This window comes from Diabrotica virgifera, chromosome 10, assembly GCF_917563875.1.
Source record: "Diabrotica virgifera virgifera chromosome 10, PGI_DIABVI_V3a".
Classification (NCBI taxonomy): Eukaryota; Metazoa; Arthropoda; class Insecta; order Coleoptera; family Chrysomelidae; genus Diabrotica; species Diabrotica virgifera.
In genome coordinates, this window is record NC_065452.1 from 139,788,883 (window position 1) to 139,810,110 (window position 21,228).

Here is a 21,228-nt window from a genome sequence, read left to right on the forward strand (position 1 = left end):
TAGCCCCTTCAACCCCTACCGTTATCATCATTCCCCGGAATCCACAAAAAGTGAAAATAACCAGTTTAAAGACCTAAAACCAAGTGGTTATTTTTTCTTATTAATTGCTACAGGTCTAAGCCAAAAATGAACATTTTGCTTCATCCGCTAACGAGCCACAATGGTTACTGCGGTTTAATACTTAAGGCTACAATACCAACACTCCTATTACAGGAACGAAAGCAGATAGAGTGTCGCTTCCAGCGGCATATTTTATTGCTAATTAATTTCTGAAAGATATGGTATACAACAACTTACAAATTCACCCCCTCCAACCCCCACCGTTATCACCATTCCCCGGATTTCACAGAAAGTCAAAATTACCACTTTGAAAATCTAAGACCAGGTGGATATTTTTTTCCTAAGCAACTGCTGCAGGTCTTCGCCAAAAACGATTTTACTGCTTCATCCCCTAACGAGCAACAATGGCTAATGCGGTTGAATACTTCAGCTACAACACTCAATTCTCTTATTGCAGTAACGAATGCAGATAGAGGGTCGCCTCCGGCGGCCTATTTTATTGCTAATTAATGGCTAATTTATTACGCAAATTACAAATTTTTAGCTTCAACCCCTTCAGAGCTACAGGTGGCTATTCCAGCTTAATATTAAGCTAGAATAGCCAACACACATATTTCCGGAACGATAGTAGATAGAGGGTAGCCTCCGGCGGTATATTTTATTGCTAATTAATTGCTGAAAGATTGGGTCTACAAGAATTTACAAGCTCACCCCATTGAACCCCTACCGTTACATTATCATTCCCCGGAGTCCACAAAACTTGAAAATAACCAGTCTAAAGACCTAAAACAAAGTCGGTATTTTTTGCTTATTAATTGCAACAGATCTAAGCCAAAAATAAATGTTTTGCTTCATCCCCTAACGAGCCACAATTGCTACTGCAGTTTAATACTTAAGGTTACAATACCCAACAGTCCTATTACAGGAAAGAAAGCGGGTCGCTTCTGGCGGCATATTTTATTTCTAATCAATTGCTGAAAGATGGGGTATACCAGAATTTACAAACCCACCCCTCCAACCCCTACCATTATCATCGTTTCCCGGATTTCACAAAGAGTGAAAATAACCAGTTTAAGGACTTAAAACCAAGTGGGTATTTTTTTGGCAATTAATTTCTGCAGGTCTACGCAAAAATCGAGTTTTCTGCTTAATCCCCTAACGAGAAACAATAGCTACTGCGGTTTAATTCTTAAGCTACAATACCCAACACTCCTATTTCAGGAACGAAAGCAGATAGAGGGTATCCGCAGATAGCGGCATATAAAATATGCCGCTTCAAGCGGCATATTTTATTGCTAGTTAATTGCTGAAAGATAGGGAATACAACAATTTACAAACTCACCCCCTTCAACCCCACCGTTATCATCATTCGACGGATTTTCTGGAAAGTGAAAATTGCCAGATTAAAAACCTAAGACAAACTAGGTTTTTTCCTAAGTAACTGCTGCAGGTCTACGTCAAATACAATTTTTTTGCTTCATCCCATAACAAGAAACAATGGCTACTGCAGTTTAATACTTAAGCTACAATACCCAACACTGCTATTTCAGGAACGAAAGCAGATAAAGGGCATCCGCAGATAGCGGCATATAAAATATACCGCTTTCTGAATTCTAATTCTAATTTCTGAAAGATGGGGTATACAACAATTTACAAACTCACCCCATTCATCCCTACCGTTATCATCATTCGACGGATTTCACAGAAGCAGTTACTTAGGAAAAAAACCTACTTAGTCTTAGGTTTTTAAACTGGCAATTTTCACTTTCTGTGAAATCCGTCAAATGATGGTAGGGTTGAAGGGGTGAGTTTGTAAATTGTTGAATACCCTATCTTTCAGCAATTAACTAGCAATAAAATATGCCGCTGGAAGCGACCCTCTATGTGTTTTCGTTCCGGAAATATGAATGTTGGCTATTCTAGCTTAATATTAAGCTGGAATAGCCACCTATACCTCTGAAGGGGTTGAAGCTATAAATGTGTAATTTGCGTAATAAATTAGCAATTAATTAGCAATAAAATAGGCCGCCGGAAGCGACCCTCTATCTGCTTTCGTTACTGAAATAGGAGAATTGAGTGTTGTAGCTTAAGTATTCAACCGTAGTAGCCATTATTTCTCGTTAGCGATGAAGCAATAAAATCGTTTTTGGCGTAGATCTGCAGCAGTTAATAAGAAAAAATACTCACTGGGTTTTAAGTTTTTAATCTGGTTATTTTCACTCTTTGTGAAATCCGTGGAACGATGATAAGTGTAGGGGCTGGAGGGGTGGGTTTGTAAATTCTGGTATATCCCATCTTTCAGCAATTAATTAAAAATAAAATATGCGGCCAGAAGCTACCCTCTATCTGCTTTCCTTCCTGAAATAGGAGTGTTAGGTATTGTAGCCTTAAGTATTAAACCGCAGTAGCCATTGTGGCTCGTTAGGGGATGAAGTAAAACATTCATATTTGGCTTAGACCTGTAGCAATTAATAAGCAAAAAATACCAACTTGGTTTTAGGTCTTTAAACTGGTTATGTTCACTTTTTGTGGATTCCGGGGAATGATGATAACGGTAGGGCTTTAAGGGGGTGAGTTTGTAAATTCTTGTATACCCAATCTTTCAGCAATTAATTAGCAATTAAATATACCGGAAGCTACCCTCTATCTACTTTCGTTCCGGAAATATGAATGTTGGCTATTCTAGCTTAATATTAAGCTGGAAGAGCCACCTGTTTCTCTGAAGGGAATTAAGCAATAAATTTTATTTTGCGTAATAAATTAGCAATTAAATAGCAATAAAATAGGCCACCGGAAGCAACTCTCTATCTACTTTCGTTCCGAATATATGAATGTTGGCTATTCTAGCTTAATATTAAGCTGGAATGGCCACCTCTTTCTCTGAGGGGATGACGCAATAAATTTTTAATTTGCGTAATAAATTAGCAATAGAATAGCAAAAAAATATGGGGTATGTGGTGCACAGGAAACTTGTTTTGTGCCTTCCATCAGCTACAGTCGAGCTAAATATACGACTTGGAACCGACGGAAGTTACAGAAATCAGCTCCAAATTTGGTACCATCTCCATCCATCTTGCCGCTTATCGTAGTCAAAAGAGACAAATGTAATATATCTTTTTGCTACTGGATCTGTGCCTCTCATTACGATACCTTAATGCTCAAGGATCGAACTAGTTAGTCTCCTATAAAGATAGAAATCGTTATTAAGTTACAGTATACTTTCTCTATAAAACTCCTACACTTTGTTACTCGTAATAAAATATTATTACGAGTAAATATTACGTAAAAAATAAACGCATTAATATTACCTTTAAATTATGTCCCTTAGATGTATGCGTGTGCATCCACAGAGCCAAAGAAATTTGATCAGTGGCCCTCATTCCAGGGATTGGTTGTGTTGGTCAATCAGTTACCGATTTGGTAACATAGATTTTATTTTCCCTGCAAGCTTCTTTTCTGGGGGATCGTCTTCCTACCGGATCTGTGTCTCTCAGTGCGATACCTTAATGCTAAAGAATCGCAATCTCCTATAAAATAAATAAATCGTTATTAATTAAAATGTAGCTTCAGTATTAACTTAACATTAACCTATTAACATCACCTTTCAATTATGCCCCTTCAAATGTATACGTGTCCATCCACAGAGCCGAACTTGATCAGTGGCTCTTTTTCCAGAGCTTGATTGTACTGGTCGATGGTCGATTTGTCAAAATAAATTGCTTTCCTCGCTAGCTTGTCTGCTGCAGGATCATTTTGCTACTGGATCTGTGCCTCTCAGTGCGACACCTTAATACTCAAGAATCGGATTAGTTAGTCTGCTATTAAAAAAGAAATCGTTATTAACTTAAAATGTACCTTCTCTATTAAACTCCTAAACTTTTTAACACTGTAAAATAAACGAATTAATATTACCTTTCAATTATGTCGCTTCAATGTATGCGTGTCCATCCACACAGCCAAAAAACTTGATCATTGGTTCTCTTTCCAGGGGCTGGTTATGCTGGTCTATCAGTTGTCGATTAGCATTAGTTGCTCTCTTGAAACAAAAAAAAAAAAAGGAATTGTTATTAGCTGAAAGTGTAGATTCTCTGAAAATAAAAACTCTATTAATGAGTGAAGTGATAACTTTGGTACCAAATAAATGAATTCCAAAAGAAACCACACAATATTTGCTAGGGATATACCACGTGTTTTATTTTTCATCTAGGCTAAGATTATTTTTCGTCATTTCTGATCCGACGTATTATATTAACGGTGCACACAGTGGCGTAACAAACTCCGTCGGGCCCCCCAGCAGAATTTGAAATGGGGCCCCTTTTAACCCGGGAGCGGTCGCGCCGTTGGAAAAAATCCAACTTTTTATCATTTTCCGTGATAACTTAATGAAAAATTTTGCAACATAACTTTCCACTTGTAAGTGCCTCGAAGAAGATTGTAGTAAAGCGTAGGATTTTTTTATTTTTTTAAATTTCATTTTCATTTTTTTGTGGAATTTATGGCTTTGGTGGGAATTAAAAAACACTTTTTAAATTAGTCTATCTACCTAAATAAAAATAAAACGTTACCTGGAACTACAACGAGCGTAATTAATCTGCTTGACGTCTAACTCTATTTCTGGGTTTTCATTTTAATTTAGAGTAGGATTAGTAAATATTGTTTCCTGACCAAGACCAACTACATCTATTGATGTTTCACCAACTTCACTAGGCTGCTGTTTTAATTCACCAGTGGTCACAAAAAATGATGAAATTTTTGGTAAATTTTGTTTTTGCCCGGATTTTTGAGCACGTAACTTTCGTTTTTCTGCACCACTTTTATATTCCCTCTTAGAACTCATTCTGCAGATATACAGTGCGTCCATAAAGTAACGCATAAATTCATTATTTCGTAAACAGGTGACTTTAAGGAAAAATCCCGAAACAAGGCGATTTTTATTTTTAATTTTCGATTTTTTGGCATATTTATCATACTCGTGACGTCATCCATCTGGGCGTGATGACGTAATCGATGATTTTTTTAAATGAGAATAGGGGTTATGTGATAGCTCATTTGAAAGGGTATTCAATTCTCTATACATTAATGTAAACATTAACATAATTATTTATACAGGGTGTTCAAAAAACATTTTTTTATTTATAATAATTGAGACAAAAAGAAGAATGTAGGTATGTAATTTATTTAATTCAGAATGCGTTTTACTACTGTCAGAAAGCAGAAAAAAAATTTATTTGACAAATAAACATTGATTTTCGCTTAAACGAAATGTTCAAACTATCAAGAGGCAGGTGGGTGGCACCTTTAACATTGAACTTAAGCGAAAAACAATATTTATTTGTCAAATAAACATTTTTTTCCTGTTTTCTGACAACAATAAAACGTATTTTGAATTAGATAAATAACATACATTCTTCTTTTTGTCTCAATTATTTTAATTAAAAAAATGTTTTTTTTGAACACCCTGCATAAATAATTATGTTAATGTTTACATTAGTGTATAGAGAATGAAATACCCTTTCAAATGAGCTATCACATGACCCCTATTCTCATTTAAAAAAAATCATCGATTACGTCATCACGCCCAGATGGATGACGTCACTAGTATGATATATATACCAAAAAATCGAAAATTAAAAATAAAAATCGACCTGTTTCGGGATTTTTCTTTAAAGTCGCCGGTTTACGAAATAATGAATTTATGCGTTACTTTATGGACGCACTGTATTAAAATGACAGTAGTGGAGTAGTGAGAAATTAACTGAGAAATTAGTTTTTTTAATATACACGAAAATATAAATTTTAGAAAACACTGACTCGACCAGTGAAAATTCAGAAAATATTACATAACAAAACAATTAGAGGTTTTTCTAAAATTACATCTACAGCTTCTATATTTTTTTATTTATAACGCTCGAGACACCCTTCCCACAAACATTGGCAGTGGCGCACTGTATGGCAGCGTTCGTCGTAGCGAGCAGTTGAGTTAATTTAACATTACTTTTTAAAATTAGAAAATCTACGGTTTCGTTTTGATTTAAATCTGTCTCCTGCCGAATCGAGTCGACATTCATTTCATTACTTTTTAACTAATTAATCAAATTAAATTTTACAAATTGACAATGAAAAAAGAACGTTAACGATATCTTATAATTACATCACAAAGAAAAAAAGTTATGTGCATAAATACAGTGTAGGTGTAAAATATGGTACTAATACAATTTTACCTATATAAATCTGAAACTTACACAAATTATTTTTTAAACATCGTACTAAACCATGTTTTTTTAAAAAATATATCAAAACTTTTATTCAAATAATACAATGTCTCAAAAATGTAATTTATTAAAACTTCGCAGTTTTACAGAATAACTACCACTTTTAACTGGATATTACTTAAATGTAAACGCCTATATTACAATAATTGTATTGGTGTTTTTTTAAAGCCTAAGGTGTAATTTTTAAAATGTAATTATTTTACTTTGAAAATGAAATAAAGAACTTCTTTTGTTGTTTTCTGTACAACTTACCTACAATACATTTAATAACCAGCTTTAAAAATAGTAAATCTTCAAACAATTTTTCTTGACTTCTTATACAGTGTGTTTGCGTATCTTGGAACCTATAGGAAACTTTTTTATTATCTATATTACGACAAAAGTTATTCTTCATAAAATGCTGTGCATGGTATAAAACCTAAGTTGCAATAATTAGATATTAAATTTTATTGACTTCATACGAGGTATATCAAAAAATATTAATTTCGCTCAATAGTAACTATACTACCTTTATATTTTACAATGTTGAAAAATTTTATTATAAAAAGTTGTTCGCAAAGTTTTTAATTTTTAAAAACTATGTTTAAATATGCAATTATATCATTCCAGTTGAAATGTGAACTATAAAGGTACTTAACTCTTAGAGAGAAGTTCATATTTTTCGACATACCTCGTATCAAGTTGGTAAAATGTGATATATTACGATTGAATCTTCGTTTTGAGATAATGCAGAGCTTTTTATATAGAATCTGATAAAAATTTTATAAAGCATTTTTTCGTAAAATTAAAAAATTAATAATAAAATAGTTAATATAATTGTAATAAAATGATGTTGGTTATCGGTAATTTGAGAAATATTTGGAAAAATTATTTTTTTATTTACAAGGATGTAATTACATATTAAAATTAAAATTGTATATTGTTAAATATAAAAGTACTTTATCCTTGAGTTAAATTCCTATTTTTTGACTTACCTCGTATAATATTGATAAGCTTTGATATCTGATGGTTCATCTGGCTTATTTTGCATCTCAGATTTAAGACCATTGAGAGCATTTCATGAAGCATAACTTTTTTCGTAAAATTGATAGTAAAAATGTTTCCCATATGGTTCGAAGCCACGCAGACATACTGTATAAGTGCTAAAAAAAAAATATTTTGAATTTTCAAATTGTAATGTCTGACAGGGCCGTAACTACCATTGGGGAAACCGGGGAAACGCCTCGGGGCCCCCGGCGAAGGGGGCCCCGCGATTGTAATCGCGTTATACTGCATATAGGCAATATAACGATTAAAAACAATATAGGCGATTAAAAACCTAAATTATAGCCGAGGAATGTAAGTAACATAACATTATATGTAGTATATTTTTTATGAAAAGAGAAAATATGTTAATATATTGATGGTAAGTATTTGCAAAATATTTAGCTTAAAATAATGTGATTTCAAATTTTTTTTGTGTTGGTCAACTAAAATAGCAATATGTAGGTAGGTACAGGAAACTTCAGTCATGGAGTACATTAAAATACGTTTTCAAGTGGTTAAATATCAATTTTCCCGGACTTCTTCTGCTGGGTGATTAACCCCAGACTCCCCGGTAGGGGGCCCCAGATCACGTTTGTCCCGAGGCCCCCAACATCGTACTTATGGCCCTGATTTAATGTCATATTCGAATTCAGCATAATCAAAAAGCAAATAGAAACATTTTTGAACAAAGTAAAATGATGAATTCAAAGATATCTTTTAAAATTATTTAATATAAAACAGTTTTATTGTTTAAAGAATTAATAAACAATTAGAGGCACCTGTGAGTAGAACTTTTCACTTAAAGATAAGATATAAACTAACAAAAATGTTTTAGAAAAATATAAGCTTGTTTGATTTTTTCCGAAACCGAAACAATGCAAGTTTTTCTACATTGACTCCCCTAAAGTGTTATAATTTCCTTATCTTACCGTTTATCTGTTGAGAGATTGTCCAATGATTACACAAGAAAAGTCGTCAATAATTATTAAATAAATGCGTACCAAACTGATGCAACTATAACCGTAAAACAACACAAACATAAATAACATTCAATGCAAACAACCAATATGAAATTACTGGCGATAATATTGTATCGAAATACTAAAACTAGGTAAAGAACAGAGAGAAAGAAAACTCATTTTTAGATTTAAAAATATTTTTCTTAAATTCGGCAAATTGCAATTCTAATATCTTTCAATAGTCACGTACAAAGCATTATATAGTTTATTGTCGCTGCCATAAAATTTCGGTAGGCCGGAAGGGATTAAATTTCTAGATATTTTGAGATGATTTACTTAGCAAATAAGTCTAGTTAGAAATTTTTACGTCTTTAAATTTAAACAGACAACGTAAAATAATGTAACAATAACAGATTTTAACGTAATATCAGATGACGATTGGGGCCCCCCCAAAAGCTTCACGCTGCGGGGCCCTCTGTTACGCCCCTGGGTGCACAGGAAACTTGTTTTGTGCCTTCCATCAGCTACAGTCGAGCTAAATATACGACTTGGAACCGACGGAAGTTACAGAAATCAGCTCCAAATTTGGTACCATCTCCGTCCATCTTGCCGTTTGTCGTAGTCAAAAGAGACCGATGTAATGTATCATCTTGCTACTGGATCTGTGCCTCTCATTACGATACCTTAATGCTCAAGGATCGGACTAGTTAGTCTCCTATAAAGATAGAAATCGTTATTAAGTTACAGTATACTTTCTCTAAAAAACTCCTACACTTTGTTACTCGTAATAAAATATTATTACGAGTAAATATTACGTAAAAAGTAAACGTATTAATATTACCTTTCAATTATGTCCCTTAGATGTATGCAAGTGCATCTACAGAGCCAAAGAAATGTGATCAGTGGAACTCATTCCAGGGATTGGTTGTGTTGGTCAATCAGTTGCCGATTTGGTAACATACATTTTATTTTTCCTGCAAGCTTCTCTTCTGGGGGATGGTCTTTCTACTGGATTTGTGCCACTCAGTGCGACACCTTAATGCTCAAGAATCGGATTAGTTAGTCTGCTATAAAAAAAAATCGTAATTTTAAGTGTACCTTCTCTAATAAACTCCTAAACTTTTTAACTCTGTAAAATTAACGTATTAATATTACCTTTCAATGTTCCTATGCGTGTCCATCCACAGAGCCAAACAAACTGGATCAGTGGCTTTCTTCCAGGGATTGGTTGTGCTGGTCGATCAGTTGTCGATTTTTCAAGATACATTTTGCTTTTTCCTCAGCTTGTCTTCGGGAGTATCGTCTTGCTTCTGGGTCTGAAAAATGAGCATAGTTCAGTCATATAACTAGTATATATTAAAAGATCTAAAAAAAGGCAGAAATACGCTACAAATAATATTCACAATTTAACGATTAATACTGCGATTATTATAATTCTAATATTAATTGTTTTTGCCGTATGTGATTTGCTTTCTCTAGGAGAAGAAGAACCAGTACGATTAAGTAAACGTACTAGTTCTGCCTCCCTCAGAGAAGATAGCTCAAATTTGGTACCATCTCCATCCATGTTGCCGTTTGTCGTAGTCAAAAGAGACCAATGTAATGTATCGTCTTGCTACTGGTAATGTGGCTCTCAGTACGATATTTTAATCCTCTAAAATCGGATTAGTTAGTCTCCTATAAAAAAAAAAGAAATACCTTCTCTACCTATAAAACTCCTAAACTGTATAACTCTGTAAAACAAACGTATTAATATTACCTATCTATTATGTCCCTTCAATTTATGAGTGTCCATCTACAGAGCCAAACAAATTTGATTAGTGGCCCTCTTTCCAGGGATTGGTTGTGCTGGTCTATCAGTTGTCGATTAGTATTAGTTGCTCTCCTAAAAAAAAAAGGAATCATTATTAGCTGAAAATGTAGCTTCTCTGAAACTAAAAACTACTAGATAATGAGTGAAGTGATAACTTTAGTACCAAATAAATGAATTCCAAAAGAAACCATACAATATTTGCTAGGGATATACCACGTGTTTTATTTTTCATCTAGGCTTTGATTATTTTTCGTCATTTCTGATCTGATCCGATATTAAGGGTGTACAGGAAACTTGTTTTGTGCCTTCCATCAGCTACAGTCGAGCTAAATGTACGACTTGGAACCGACGAAAGTTACAGCAATGAGCTCCAAATTTGGTACCATTTCCATCCATCTTGCCGTTTGTCGTAGTCAAAAGAGACCAATGTAATGTATCGTCTTGCTACTGGATCTGTGCCTCCCAGTGCGACACCTTAATGCTCAAGAATCGGATTAGTTATTCTGCTATAAAAAAAAGAAATCGTAAATAACTCAAAAGTCTAGCTTTTCTATTAAACTCATAAATTTTGTAACTCTGTAAAATTAACGTATTAATATTACCTTTAAATTATGTCCCTTAGATGTATGCGTGTGCATCCACAGAGCCAAAAAAAAATTTGATCAGTGGCCCTCTTTCCAGGGATTGGTTGTGTTGGTCATCCAGTTACCGATTTGGTAACATAGATTTTATTTTCCCTGCAAGCTTGTTTTCTGGGGGATCGTTTTCCTACTGGATCTGTGTCTCTCAGTGCGATACCTTAATGCTAAAGAATTGCATTAGTAAGTCTCCTATAAAATAAATAAATCGTTATTACTTAAAATGTAGCTTCACTATTAACTTAACATTAACCTATTAACATCACCTTTCAATTATGCCCCTTCAAATGTATACGTGTCCATCCACAGAGCCGAACTTGATCAGTGGCTCTTTTTCCAGAGCTTGATTGTACTGGTCGATGGTCGATTTGTCAAAATAAATTGCTTTCCTCGCTAGCTTGTCTGCTGCAGGATCATTTTGCTACTGGATCTGTGCCTCTCAGTGCGACACCTTAATACTCAAGAATCGGATGAGTTAGTCTGCTATAAAAAAAGAAATCGTTATTAACTTAAAGTGTTCCTTCTCTATTAGACTCCTAAACTTTGTAACTCTGTAAAATAAACGAATTAATATTACCTTTCAATTATGCCCCTTCAATGTATGCGTGCGTGTCCATCCACACAGCCAAACAAACTTGATCATTGGCTCTCTTTCGAGGGACTGGTTGTGCTAGTCTATCAGTTGTCGATTAGCATTAGTTGCTCTCTTGAGAACAAAAAAAGGAATTGTTATTAGCTGAAAGAGTAGCTTCTCTGAAAATAAAAACTCTATTAATGAGTGAAGTGATAACTTTGGTACCAAATAAATGAATTCCAAAATAAACCACACAATATTTGCTAGGGATATACCATGTGTTTTATTTTTAATCTAGGCTAAGATTATTTTTCGTCATTTCTTAGCCGATGTATTATATTAACGGTGCACAGGAAACTTGTTTTGTGCCTTCCATCAGCTACAGTCGAGCTAAATATACGACTTGGAACCGACGGAAGTTACAGAAATCAGCTCCAAATTTGGTACCATCTCCATCTATCTTGCCGCTTGTCGTAGTCAAAAGAGACCAATGTAATGTATCTTCTTGCTACTGGATCTATGTCTCTCAGTGTGACACTTTAATGCTCAAGAATCTTATTAGTTAGTCTGCTATAAAAAAAAAAGAAATCGGAAATAACTCAACAGTGTAGCTTTTCTATTAAACTCATAAACTTTACAACTCTGCAAAATTAACGGATTAATATTACCTTTTAATTATGTCCCTTCAATGTATGCGTGTCTATCCACAGAGCCAAACAAACTAGATCATCGGCTTTCTTTCCAGAGAGTGGTTGTTCGGTTTGGCAAAATATATTTTGCTTTTTCCTCAGCTTGTCTTCCGGAGGATCGTCTTGTTTCTGGGTCTGAAAAATTAGCATAGTTCAGTCATATAAATATCTAGTATTAAAATTTCTATAAATCTCTATAAATACCTTACAAATAATATTCCCAAATTAACAATAATTAATGCTTCGATTGCCTATTCATTATTGTTGCGTTGAACGTGAAGTGCTTTCTCTGAAAGATTCAAAGCACAATAGGTTCAAATATACGTATGCGCTCTGCTTCTTTCAAAGAACGCAGCCCGAAATTCTTTCCATCTCTATCTATGTTGCCATTTTCCACATAAAGAAATAAATATTGCAATTCGTTTCCGGGAAGAGTCTGGAAAAGAAATTTAGATGATGTAACCGTAGATTAAATATGTAAGATCATGTAATATTATTATAAATGTTATATTTGAATATAATGTTAACTAATAGACTGGCGATAAGATTAAACATGTATGTTAACAGTTTTTTACATAAAAAACTTTTATTTAACCAAAATGCACTAGAATTAAGTTTCATAACTAATTACTTCATAAATTACCCATTGGCAGGGCAGGGCACATCAAAGAAACATGAAACCTAAATTACGTTTCATGGAAATAAAACACTACTAAACAAATATACCTCCTGCCATTTATGAAACTCTCAGGAAATAAAAATGTGTCATAAGCATGAATCACACTCGTTTCATTGGTAGGCGGACTTTGAGATTTGTTTAGCAGTGTTTTATTTTCATGAAACATGTTTCACGTTTCATGTTTCATGTTTTTCGTTTCATGTTTCTTTGGTGTGCGGCTTGCCTTAGAGCTACGCTTACGACGAGTCTTGTTTTTGACTTTCAATTTATATGAACTGATTTTTACACTGCATGCAATACTTTATAATATACGAGTTTTACGAATAAACTGTTTACCTTTTAGGAAACGGTGTGAAATTGGTGATAGATTTGTCAACGACAAAAATTTAACAGTTTTTACCTACACGGAAGCAGTACATCCTGAAAACTGATTTCGAGAATTAACTGATAGAATATTGAACAACTGTAGCACAAATTGTTAAAAAACGTAGACAAATGTACTCCAATTACTGATTTGATTTGGTTATTGGATATTATATAATATATGAAATATGTACACAACCAAATTATAAATAGCAATTTAAATATCTTGAAATTATCTTAAACATAAAAGGGACTGCGAAGAGGAAGGGAAGATATATGTCTATTAAGCTAGAATGACCATTTCATAAGGGAGCCATGAAATTAACCCCATATTTTTTTGCTATTTTATTGCTAATTTATAACGCAAATTAAAAATTAATTGCTTCATCATATATCCGGAACGAAAGTAGATAGAGAGTTGCTTCCGCTGGCCTATTTTATTGCTAATTAATTGCTAATTTATTAAGTAAAATAAAAATATATTGCTTCACCCCCTTCAGAGAAACAGGTGGTTATTCCAGGTTAATATTAAGCTAGAAAAGCCAACATTCATATTTCCGGAACCAAAGTAGATACAGGGTAGCTTCCAGCTGCATATTTTATTGCTAGTTAATTGCTGAAGGATTGTGTGTACAAGAATTTACAAACTTAGCCCCTTCAACCCCTACCGTTATCATCATTCCCCGGAATCCACAAAAAGCGAAAATAACCAATTTAAAGACCTAAAACCAAGTGGGTATTTTTTCTTATTAATTGCTACAGGTCTAAGCCAAAAATGAATGTTTTGCTTCATCCCCCAACGAGCCACAATGGCTACTGCGGTTTAATACTTAAGGCTACAATACCAACACTCCTATTACAGGAACCAAAGCAGATAGAGTGTCGCTTCCAGCGGCATATTTTATTGCTAATTAATTTCTGAAAGATATGGTATACAACAACTTACAAATTCACCCCCTCCAACCCCCACCGTTATCACCATTCCCCGGATTTCATAGGAAGTCAAAATTACCACTTTGAAAATCTAAGACCAGGTGGATATTTTTTTCCTAAGCAACTGCTGCAGGTCTACGCCAAAAACGATTTAACTGCTTCATCCCCTAACGAGCAACAATGGCTACTGCGGTTGAATACTTCAGCTACAACACTCAATTCTCCTATTTCAGTAACGAAAGCAGATAGGTGGTCGCTTCCGGCGGCCTATTTTATTATTAATTTATTGCTAATTTATTACGCAAATTACAAATTTTTAGCTTCAACCCCTTCAGAGGTACAGGTGGCAATTCCAGCTTAATATTAAGCTAGAACAGCCAACACACATATTTCCGGAAGGAAAGTAGATAGAGGGTAGCCCCCGGCGGTATATTTTATTGCTAATTCATTGCTGAAAGATTGGGTATACAAAAATTTACAAGCTCACCCCCTTCAACCCCTTCCGTTATATTATCATTCCACGGAATCCACAAAACTTGAGAATAACCAGTTTAAAGACCTAAAACAAAGTCGGTATATTTTGCTTATTAATTGTAACAGATCTAAGCCAAAAATAAATGTTTTGCTTCATCCCCTAATGAGCCACAATTGCTACTCCAGTGTAATACTTAAGGTTACAATACCCAACGGTCCTATTACAGGAAAGAAAGCAGATAGAGGGTCGCTTCTGGCGGCATATTTTATTTCTAATCAATTGCTGAAAGATGGGGTATACCAGAATTTACAAACCCACCCCTCCAACCCCTACCATTATCATCGTTCCCCGGATTTCACAAAGAATGAAAATAACCAGTTTAAGGACTTAAAACCAAGTGGGAATTTTTTTGGCAATTAGTTTCTGCAGGTCTACGCAAAAATCGAGTTTTTTGCTTCATCCCCTAACGAGAAACAATAGCTTTCTGCGGTTTAAATCTTAAGCTACAATACCCAACACTCCTATTTCAGGAACGAAAGCAGATAGACGGTATCCGCAGATAGCGGCATATAAAATAGGCCGCTTCAAGCGGCATATTTTATTGCTAGTTAATTGCTGAAAGATAGGGAATACAACAGTTTACAAACTCACCCCTTCAACCCTACCGTTATCATCATTCGACGGATTTCATGGACAGTGAAAATTGCCAGTTTAAAAACCTAAGACCAACTAGGTTTTTTCCTAAGTAACTGCTGCAAGTCTACGTCAAAAACGATTTTTTTGCTTCATCCCCTAACAAGAGACAATGGCTACTGCAGTTTAATACTTAAGCTACAATACCCAACACTGCTATTTCAGGAACGAAAGCAGATAAAAGGTATCCGCAGATAGCGGCATATAAAATATGCTGCTTCCAGCGGCATATTTTATTACTAGTTAATTTCTGAAAGATAGGGTATACAACAATTTACAAACTCGCCCCATTCAACCATACCGTTATCATCATTCGAGGGATTTCACAGAAGCAGTTACTTAGGAAAAAACCTAGTTAGTCTTAGGTTTTTAAACTGGCAATTTTCATTTTCTGTGAAATCCGTCAAATGATGGTAGGGTTGAAGGGGGTGAGTTTGTAGATTGTTGAATTCCCTATCTTTCAGCAATTAACTAGCAATAAAATATGCCGCTGGAAGCGACCCTCTATCTGTTTTCGTTCCGGAAATATGAATGTTGGCTATTCTAGCTTAATATTAAGCTGGAATAGCCACCTGTATCTCTGAAGGCGTTGAAGCTATAAATTTGTAATTTGCGTAATAAATTAGCAATTAATTAGCAATAAAATAGGCCGCCGGAAGCGACCCTCTATCTGCTTTCGTTACTGAAATAGGAGAATTGAGTGTTGAAGCTTAAGTATTCAACCGTAGTAGCCATTGTTTCTCGTTAGGGGATGAAGCAATAAAATCGTTTTTGGCGTAGACCTGCAGCAGTTAATAAGAAAAAATACTCACTGGGTTTTAAGTTTTTAATCTGGTTATTTTCACTCTTTATGAAATCCGTGGAACGATAATAACGGTAGGGGCTGGAGGGGTAGGTTTGTAAATTCTGGTATATCCCATCTTCCAGCAATTAATTAAAAATAAAATATGCCGCCAGAAGCGGCCCTCTATCTGCTTTCTTTCCTGAAATAGGAGTGTAAGATATTGTAGCCTTAAGTATTAAACTGCAGTAGCCATTGTGGCTCATTAGGGGATGAAGCAAAACATTCATATTTGGGTTAGACCTGTAGCAATTAATAAGCAAAAAATACCAACTTGGTTTTAGGTCTTTAAACTGGTTATGTTCACTTTTTGTGGATTCCCGGGAATGATGATAACGGTAGGGGTTGAAGGGGGTGTGTTTGTAAATTCTTTTATACCCAATCTTTCAGCAATTAATTAGCAATAAAATATACCGGAAGCTACCCTCTATCTACTTTCGTTCCGCAAATATGAATGTTGGCTATTCTAGCTTAATATTAAGCTGAAAGAGCCACCTGTTTCTCTGAAGGGGATGACGCAATAAATTTTTAATTTGCGTAATAAATTAGCAATAAAATAGCAAAAAAATATGGGGTATGTGGTGCACAGGAAATTTGTTTTGTGCCTTCCATCAGCTACAGTCCAGGTAAATAACCGACTTGTGACCGACGGAAGTTAAAGAAATCAGCTCCAAATTTGGTACCATCTCCATCCATCTTGCCGCTTGTCGTAGTCAAAAGAGACCAATGTAATGTATGTTCTTGCTACTAGATCTGTGTCTCTCAGTGCGACACCTTAATGCTCAAGAATCGGATTAGTTAGTCTGCTATAAAAAAAGAAATCGTAAATAACTCAACAGCGTAGCTTTTCTATTAAACACAAATTTTGTAACTCTGTAAAATTAACGTATTAATATTACCTTTTAATCCTTTTCATTAAGTCCCTTCCATGTATGCGTGTCTATCCACAGAGCCAAACAAACTAGATCATCGGCTTTCTTTCCAGAGATTAGTTGTTCGGTTTGGCAAAATAAATTTTGCTTTTTCCTCAGCTTGTCTTCCGGAGGATCGTCTTGCTTCTGGGTCTGAAAAATTAGCATAGTTCAGTCATATAAATATCTAGTATTAAAATTTCTATAAATCTCTATAAATATCTTACAAATAATATTCCCAAATTACCAATAATTAATGCTTCGATTGTCTATTCATTGTTGTTGCGTTGAATGTGAAGTGCTTTCTCTGAAAGATCCAAAGCGCAGTACGTTCAAATATACGTACGCGCTCTGTTTCTTTCAAAGAACGCAGCCCGAAATTCTTTCCATCTCTATCTATGTTGCCATTTTCCACATATAGAAATAAATATTGCAATTCGTTTCCGGGAAGAGTCTGGAAAAGAGATTTAGATGATGTAACCGTAGATTAATAAGATCATGTAATATTATTATAAATGTTATATTTGAATATAATGTTAATTAATAGACTGGCGATAAGATTAAACATGTATGTTAACAGTTTTTTACATAAAAAAATTTTCTTTAACCAAAATGCGCTAGAATTAAGTTTCATAACTAATTACTTCATAAATTACCCATTGGAAGGGCAGGGCACATCAAACAAACATGAAACGTAAATTACGTTTCATGGAAATAAAACACTGCTAAACAAATATACGTCCGGCCATTTATGAAACTCTCCGAAAATAAAAATTTGTCATAAGCATAAAGCACACTCGTTTCATTGGTAGGCGCACTTTGAGATATGTTTAGCAGTGTTTTATTTTCATGAAACATGTTTCACGTTTCATGTTTCATGTTTTTCGTTTCACGTTTCTTTGGTGTGCAGCTTGCCTTAGAGCTAAGCTTACGACGAGTCTTGCTTTTGAATTTCGATTTATATGAACTGTTTTTGACACTGCATGCAATACTTTATAATATATACGAGTTTTACGAATAATCTTTTTACCTTTTAGGAAACGGTGTGAAATTGGTGATAGATTTGTCAACGACAAAAATTTAACGGTTTTTACCTACACGGAAGCAGTACATCCAGAAAACTGATTTCGAGGATTAACTGATAAAATATTGAACAACTGTAGCTCAAATTGTTAAAAAACGTAGGCAAATGTACTCCAATTACTGATTTGGTTTGGTTATTGGATATTATATAATATATGAAATATGTACACAACCAAATTATAAATAGCAATTTAAATATCTTGAAATTATCTTAAACATAAAGGGGACTGCGAAGAGGAAGGGAAGATATATGTCTATTAAGCTAGAATGACCATTTCATAAGGGAGCCATGAAACTTACCCCATATTTTTTTTCTATTTTATTGCTAATTTATTGCGCAAATTAAAAATTTATTGCTTCATCACATTCAGAGAAACAGGTGGCCATTCCAGCTTAATATTAAGCTAGAATAGCCACCATTCATATATCCGGAACGAAAGTAGATAGAAAGTTGCTTCCGCTGGCCTATTTTATTGCTAATTAATTGCTAATTTAATACGCAAAATAAAAATTTATTGCTTTACCCCCTTCAGAGAAACAGGTGGCTATTCCAACTTAATATTAAGCTAGAAAACCCAACATTAATATTTCCGGAACCAAAGTAGATACAGGGTAGCTTCCAGCGGCATATTTTATTGCTAATTAATTGCTGAAGGATTGTGTATACAAGAATTTACAAACTTAGCCCCTTCAACCCCTACCGTTATCATCATTCCCCGGAATACACAAAAAGTGAAAATAACCAGTTTAAAGACCTAAAACCAAGTGGGTATTTTTTCTTATTAATTGCTACAGGTCTAAGCCAAAAATGAATGTTGAGCTTCATCCCCTAACGAGCCACAATGGCTACTGCGGTTTAATACTTAAGGCTACAATACCAACACTCCTATTACAGGAACGAAAGCAGATAGAGTGACGCTTCCAGCGGCATATTTTATTGCTAATTAATTTCTGAAAGATATGGTATACAACAACTTACAAATTCACCCCTTCAACCACCACCGTTATCACCATTCCCCGGATTTCACAGAAAGTCAAAATTACCACTTTGAAAATCTAAGACCAGGTGGAGATTTTTTCCTAAGCAACTGCTGCAGGTCTACGCCAAAAACGATTTTACTGCTTCATCCCCTAACGAGCAACAATGGCTACTGCGGTTGAATACTTCAGCTACAACACTCAATTCTCCTATTGCAGTAACGAAAGCAGATAGAGGGTCGCTTCCGGCGGCCTATTTTATTGCTAATTTATTACGCAAATTACAAATTTTTAGCTTCAACCCCTTCAGAGGTACAGGTGGCTATTCCAGCTTAATATTAAGCTAGAATAGCCAACACACATATTTCCGGAACGAAAGTAGATAGAGGGTAGCTTCCGGCGGTATATTTTATTGCTAATTAATTGGTGAAAAATTGGGTATACAAGAATTTACAAGCTCACCCCCTTCAACCTCTTCCGTTATATTATCATTCCCCGGAATCCACAAAACTTGAAAATAACCAGTTTAAAGACCTAAAACAAAGTCGGTATTTTTTGCTTATTAATTGCAACAGATCTAAGCCAAAAACAAATGTTTTGCTTCATCCCCTAACGAGCCACAATTGCTACCGCAGTTTAATACTTAAGGTTACAATACCCAACAGTCCTATTACAGGAAAGAAAGCAGATAGAGGGTCGCTTCTGGCGGCATATTTTATTTCTAATCAATTGCTGAAAGATGGGGTATACCAGAATTTACAAACCGACCCCTCCAACCCTTACCATTATCATCGTTCCCCGGATTTCACAAAGAGTAAAAATAACCAGTTTAAGGGCTTAAAACCAAGTGGGTATTTTTTTGGCAATTAATTTCTGCAGGTCTACGCAAAAATCGAGTTTTTTGCTTCATCCCCTAACGAGAAACAATAGCTTTCTGCGGTTTAAATATTAAGCTGCAATACCCAACACGCCTATTTCAGGAACGAAAGCAGATAGACGGTATCCGCAGACAGCGGCATATAAAATAGGCCGCTTCAAGCGGCATATTTTATTGCTAGTTAATTGCTGAAAGATAGGGAATACAATTTACAAACTCACCCCTTCAACCCTACCGTTATCATCATTCGACGGATTTCATGGACAGTGGAAATTTCCAGTTTAAAAACCTAAGACCAACTAGGTTTTTTTCCTAAGTAACTGCTGCAGGTCTACGTCAAAAACGGTTTTTTTGCTTCATCCCCTAACAAGAAACAATGGCTACTGCAGTTTAATACTTATAGCTTCAGAACAACATTAAGCTACAATACCCAACACTGCTATTTCAGGAACGAAAGCAGATAAAGGGTATCCGCAGATAGCGGCATATAAAATATGCCGCTTCCAGCGGCATATTTTATTGCTAGTTAATTTCTGAAAGATAGGGTATACAACAATTTACAAACTCACCCCATTCAACCCTACCGTTATCATCATTCGACGGATTTCATAGAAGCAGTTACTTAGGAAAAAAAACCTAGTTAGTCTTAGGTTTTTAAACTGGCAATTTTCATTTTCTGTGAAATCCGTCAAATGATGGTAGGGTTGAAGGGGGTGAGTTTGTAAATTGTTGAATTCACTATCTTTCAGCAATTAACTAGCAATAAAATATGCCGCTGGAAGCGACCCTCTATCTGTTTTCGTTCCGGAAATACGAATATTGGCTATTCTAGCTTAATATTATGCTGGAATAGCCACCTGTATCTCTGAAGGGGTTGAAGCTATAAATTTGTAATTTGTGTAATAAATTAGCAATTAATTAGCAATTAAATAGGCCGCCGGAAGCGACCCTCTATCTGCTTTGGTTACTGAAATAGGAGAATTGAGTGTTGAAGCTTAAGTATTCAACCGTAGTAGCCATTGTTTCTCGTTAGGGGATGAAGCAATAAAATCGTTTTGGCGTAGACTTGCAGCAGTTAAAAAGAAAAAATACTCACTGGGTTTTAAGTTTTTAATCTGGTTATTTTCACTCTTTGTGAAATCCGTGGAACGATGATAACGTTAGGGGCTGGTGGGGTGGGTTTGTAAATTCTGGTATATCCCATCTTTCAGCAATTAATTAAAAATAAAATATGCCGCCAGAAGCGACCCTCTATCTGCTTTCTTTCCTGAAATAAGAGTGTTAGGTATTGTAGCCTTAAGTATTAAACTGCAGTAGCCGTTTTGGCTCATTAGGGGATGAAGCAAAACATTCATATTTGGTTT

The 21,228-nt window shown here is 34.9% G+C and overlaps 1 protein-coding gene across 1 annotated transcript in view; it reads right to left on the bottom strand.

The window, feature by feature from the left end:
- LOC126893157 (uncharacterized) overlaps window positions 1–21,228 on the bottom strand; it is a 183,734-nt gene that overhangs the window by 54,439 nt on the left and 108,067 nt on the right. Inside the window, exons 19-20 of the mRNA XM_050663109.1 lie at window positions 16,978–17,079; window positions 12,065–12,166 (exon numbers count right to left, since the gene is read on the bottom strand). Coding sequence (XP_050519066.1) covers window positions 12,065–12,166; window positions 16,978–17,079 — 204 coding nt within the window. The remainder of the gene's footprint in view (window positions 1–12,064; window positions 12,167–16,977; window positions 17,080–21,228) is intronic.